The 5555-nt window shown below is 34.4% G+C and overlaps 1 protein-coding gene across 1 annotated transcript; it reads right to left on the bottom strand.

Annotated features, from left to right (window-relative positions):
- Positions 1-1526: 1526 nt before the first annotated feature.
- On the bottom strand, positions 1527-4544 carry LOC125478200 (histone-lysine N-methyltransferase, H3 lysine-9 specific SUVH5-like). Its single transcript, XM_048586056.1, has 3 exons — positions 4505-4544; positions 4298-4388; positions 1527-3565 (listed from the first exon to the last, which is right to left on the bottom strand). Exons 1-3 carry the CDS (start codon positions 4538-4540, stop codon positions 1731-1733), a joined length of 1962 nt encoding a protein of 653 aa, XP_048442013.1. The 5' UTR covers positions 4541-4544; the 3' UTR covers positions 1527-1730.
- Between the last annotated feature and the right edge of the window lie 1011 nt (positions 4545-5555).

Here is a 5555-nt window from a genome sequence, read left to right as displayed (position 1 = left end):
AATCGGAGGTTGTCACAGTTGATGGCCCGGCATCTGGGTCTGTCGATTTTGAGCCAGTCTCTTGCCTGACTTAGGCTGAGTGCCAGCCTATCTGTTGGGTTAGAAGGGAAAGTCTGGGTGCTGGGCCATTTTTTTGGCTAGTGCCGACCTATCAGTTCCCCGGTGGAACTGCTCTTAGAGAAAAAGGTGAGATAGTTTGAGAGAAAACAAAACCTCACTTGTACGTAAGAGAGAAATTTTCTCGAGAGAAAACCAAGAGAATGTATCCACATCTTTGTGAGATTGCTTTATATTCCCATTATTTTTAGGGAGTTTTAACGTAACACTTCTGATACTATTCACTTTTAACGAAAAACCACATTTTTACCTTTCCCTTATACTATTCACTACACTTTTATTTGTCATTTTTCATTAAAACTAAAAAAATTTGCGAGTTTTAACGAAAAGCCCACGATACTGTTCACTTTAACGAAAAACCACATTTTTACACTAAAAAGTCAATCCCGGTACTATTCACTTTACTCTTTATTTTGTCCTTATCATTAAAACTCAAAGTTTTCAAACCCTTTTCATTAGTTTTTTTAAAAAATTTGGATTTTTCATTAGTTTTCCTATTTTAATAGTGGAAGATATTGTAATTTTTGTTAGCCCATTTTAATGGATTTTGATTCTATCCAGATTCTCTTTACGAGGATCTTAAGATCCTCACATCTTATACGTTCATCGTACATTATACGACCAGAAATTATTTTGTATTTTTTGTTTAAAATTAAGCACAAGCAGTACCTAATAAAAGTTGACCACACGAGAACATATAGAATTTGAGGATTTTACGATGAACAAATAGGATGTGAGGATTCCTAGGATCATCACAAAAATGATCCGGAAAAGATTTTCATCCCATTTTTATAAGGGAATTTTAACGAAAAACTCACGGTAATGTTCACTTTAATGAAAAACCACATTTTTACACTAAAAAGTCAATCCTGGTATTATTCACTTTACCCTTTATTATGTCCTTATCATTAAAACTCAAAGTTTTCAAGCAATTTTCATTAGTTTTCCTTTTTTATAACGCAAGTGGGAAAAGTTAACTCCTAGGACCACCAAGGTTTTATCTTGGGAATCTGAATCCTCGTCGGATCCTTTTTTGTGAGGATTCTGGGAATCTGTGAATCATATTCATTCATCGTAAATCGTGCAGTCAAAAATCAGTTTAAATATTTTTATTTAAAATTAAATACAAATAGTACCTGACAGAAACTGACCACACAATTTACAATAACCAGACACGATTTACACATCCCTAGAATCCTTACCAAAAGGATCCGGAGAGGATCGTGTTGGTTATCTTGGCTCCCATTAATTGTCATATTTCCCGACACAAAAACCCTCAATCCAAATTTGACATGAAAGCCAATAAAAACTGCAAAAATGCACCACTTAAAAGCATATAAATTTCAAGAATCTACCATATGAGTGAACACGACGCCCTTCCTACCTAGTAAAACACTCAATAAGAAAAGTAAGCAAGCATTCAATTCAACCAAGACAAAAGGTAATTTCATGGAAGTCTTGTAATAATATTTACTTTCACTAATCACCAAGACATCCCAAACTAACCATTAGGACATCCGACCACAACAACAAAATCTCATCTTGAAAACCCATCTTCCATTACATACTTTCCCCACTAGACCTATAATCACAAGCTAGCTCTTGTACCCATCTTAGATTACAAACTTTCGCCCACTAGAATTATAATCACAAGTTAACTCTTGTTTTGGTGCTATGTTCTTCTTGGAGAATAACATCATGTGCGGCATTCTCAAGTCGTCGTGATCATAGAGGATAGCTTGGCAAAATAGATTAGGACAGCTACTATGATTGACGAATCTTCCAACGTTCCCATGTTCCGCGGAACTAATAGCAAAGTCGTCATTATCTTGAAGTATTTCTCCTGCATACTCGCATATAAAACTTCCCTCTTGAATAAACGAGTGTGATCTAACACCCCATCCTTTTGATTTAGTCCTGAAGACTTCAAGTCTAAAACGAATGCCATGTTGACTCACTCTGTTTTTGCAAGAAGAAGGGCACTTACACAAAGGACCACATTCATACACAAGGGCATTCTTGTTTGTTCGATGTCCATTGTTATCATACGGCAAAACCCCTCCGTTCTTCATTACACAAAAACATGGGTCAGATGCGGAGCATCCATCAAGGCAATGACAACCCCTTTGTGCGACCGCCTTGAAGAAATTTGGATAAATGATATTGCATGTGTAATTGAAAAATGGAGTACTCTCATCATCTATTTCATTGACCATTCGAATAGGCATCCTCTCTTTCCCTTCGGAGATATCATTTTTACAAACACCACCCTTTGAAACTATTGCCATCTTCGACTTGTCCAAAACTTTTCCCAATGTGAGTCGTGGTTGCCCCAAACACCTTCTCAATGAGAACTTAAAGACCATTTTACCAAATTTTTCTCTTTCTTGCCAAAATTCAACCACTTTGTAGAGACCATCATAAACATAAGTCGTGGAAGATCTGCTATTAGTACCCACCTCTAAACGTTTATGAATTACCCTTACAGGAGTTCCTTCTTCAATGCTATTCTTTAGTGCAAGGTTTCCACGTTCAAGTTTTTGATCCTTTGGTTCTTCACCCTTGACCATCGAATTTCCACCTTCACCTGAATATATAAAGATATCAGAAGACTCTACATGGTTGCCATAACGCCCTGAATCCACAATGCTAGTGGCCACACTTTTCCCATCCTTCGTCATGTAATCAATACCATTTTGATAAGGATGATGAAGGCCAATAATAACTAGTTGAGCCCTGTATTGAAACTCATCGCCAACTTCAACTCCTGGAATGGGTCCTAATTGTTTCCTTGTGTTAAAACACTTTCCTTGCTCTTTAAGACGCATTACGATTTCCATATGAATCTTACAACCAACATTTTTGTCGGACTTTTTAGCGTATTCTTGTGAAAGCTTAGTCAATAGCTCTTGATATGCACCCAAAGCCTCCTTCACCTTGCAACGCTGGGCTACATGTACGTCATCCACGCCATCAACACTCAACTCATGATTAATAACATCCTTCTTGAGCTTAGCATCCTTGACCAATAAAGACGAGCTCCTATCATTTGCATGTTTATTTCTCAAAGAAGAAGGCACCACCCTTCCACAACCTTGGGGAAAATCCCGCTCAACGGGAATACTTCTAAACATCTTTCGAGGTGAGAGGCAATTGTCCATTGGTATGTTCATAACACTAGAGGACTGAGAAAATAGCCCATACACCTTATCATTCTTCTCCGTATGGCCAACAATATTTGACGATTGGTCTATGATGCCACGATCTTCAGACTTGCTTGGTAGCACCCGAGCATCAAATAACCCACATCCTATCGGGAATTCTCGAACAGCATCAACTCTTGGCCTCTTTATGGTGTAAGGAAAGCGATCGACATTCCTTTCCTCAGTCGTTTCCAGTGTAGACATACTGAGTACCAACCTCTGTACCAAAAGATTTCCAAGAAAACCTATACACAACGTATAAAGTAGGAGCCGACCATATATTAACCAGGTACAACAGCCATGGTAATTTATGTCATGTGCAAGAGATAGAGAATAATACTTAATCAACACAATATGCATAATGTTTACTTCATATTTTAAATTAGATAAAAATAATAAATATAGACAAATGCTGATTAATCTTAACACAACAATACTAAATTGGTATTGGCACAAGCGCTGTTTAGTTTTAAAAAAAATTACAGAAAATATGAAAAATATTTGATAATATATAAATCAAGGATGATCACCACCCCTCAGATCAAACTCAAGAACCAAAATACCCCTGTAAAAAAAAAAAAGGACCGTAATTAACCATCGGTTGGATTTCTTGAAATTCAAACCGAATTAGGCACTCAACGCTTAAAAATTTAAAGGAAAAAATAACACTGATTTTGGTTGAAAAAAATCAAACAGATTTGTAAAAAATGGGGAATAAAGTAAGTGTTTGAATGCGAGTAACCGGTTTATTATACAAATTATAAAAATAAAAAAAATCCGAGATAAACTTTGAAGAATGCAATTAATCACAAACGTTTCTTTTATTAGCAATCATCACAAACGCCGACAGAAAAAGAAAACTAAAGGACATATTTCTCACCGCAACATATAAATTGAGAAAAAAAAAGAAGAAGAAATTAATGGAACAAATATAAGTTGGAAAGAGTACAAAGCAAGAAATAATGAAGAGAAAATACCTGGAAGGCAGTGGAAGAGCAGAAGAAGTAGGATTGCAGTGGCACCACCCACCCTCTCTCGCCCGCCGATTCCTATCTGGTTTAGTATGCCCTGATAAACCCAGAAATCCCAACACTCAGGTTATATTATATAGACAGAGTATATAGACAGAGATAGAAAGGCGTCCTAGTGTAGCGATCGAATCATCATTTATTAATTTTACTTACCTTCCAGCCCGAGTGCCGTTGTCGTGACTCGGACATTTCAGATTTTCCATTTTCTTTCTGTCTGCATAAATGATATTATCTATTTTATTTGGGTTAAAAGAATAAACTAAATTTTATAATAGACTAACACTAATATAATAAAAATTCATTTTTTTTTGTGAAAATTGAACGTAATACCTTTTATTTACAAGTAGAGATAAATATTACTTGATCGTAATACTAAATGATATGTTTCGAATTTTTTAACTGTTTGTTACTTGTTTAAAATTTTCAAAATTAAAATTTAACTGTTGAAATGATTTTCATATTATGTATCATTTAGACCATCTGCAATGGTTGGGCTAAAAATCAAATTTTTTAGCCCAAAAGCAACTTTTCTACTCCAACCGTTCTATCCTAAAATTTTAGCCCATTATTAAAGAATGAACTTAGGCTTTTTTTTGTTAAATTAAATTTAAAAAAAAATAAATATGTAGATTATCGTAAATTAATTTTATGAACATTTTAATCTAAAAAAATTTAAATTCCAATAAATATTGGGTAGAGTCCACCCCGATTTCTGGGCTAAATTTCAGGGGAATTTGGCATTGGTTTAGCATTTAGCATTTAGCTCAAAATTTCCCCTTGGGCTGGAGTGGGTTTGAGGGAAAATTTTGGGAGGTAATTTAGCTTTTAGCCCACCATTGGAGTTGGTCTTAATGCTACAAGTGCTTTAATTGGTATATTTGATTTTCACAAATGTTTAAATTTTCTATTTTAATATCAGCCATCATTTTTCATATCATTCAATACTAAGAAGTATATTTAAAAAAATCAATAAAATTTTAAGAAAACTAATAAAAAAGATTTGAAAATTTTAAACTTTAATAATAAGGACAAAATAAAAAATAAAATAAATAGTATTAATATTAATTTTTTAATGTAAAAATATAATTTTTTGTTAAAATGAACAATACGGTGAACTTTTCATTAAAATTCTTTAAAATTTTTAGAGTATTTCATATTTGGCGCCGGTTACAAAAACTGACCTGATAATTTCCATAAAGGCAAA

This window comes from the organism of the source record quoted next, unplaced genomic scaffold (genome assembly GCF_019419815.1).
Source record: "Pyrus x bretschneideri cultivar Hongxiangsu unplaced genomic scaffold, Pyrus_bretschneideri_v1 Contig24, whole genome shotgun sequence".
In the NCBI taxonomy this organism is placed as follows: domain Eukaryota; kingdom Viridiplantae; phylum Streptophyta; class Magnoliopsida; order Rosales; family Rosaceae; genus Pyrus; species Pyrus x bretschneideri.
The sequence above is the reverse complement of the archived record's forward strand: the minus strand, read 5'-3'. Positions and strand labels throughout refer to the sequence as shown.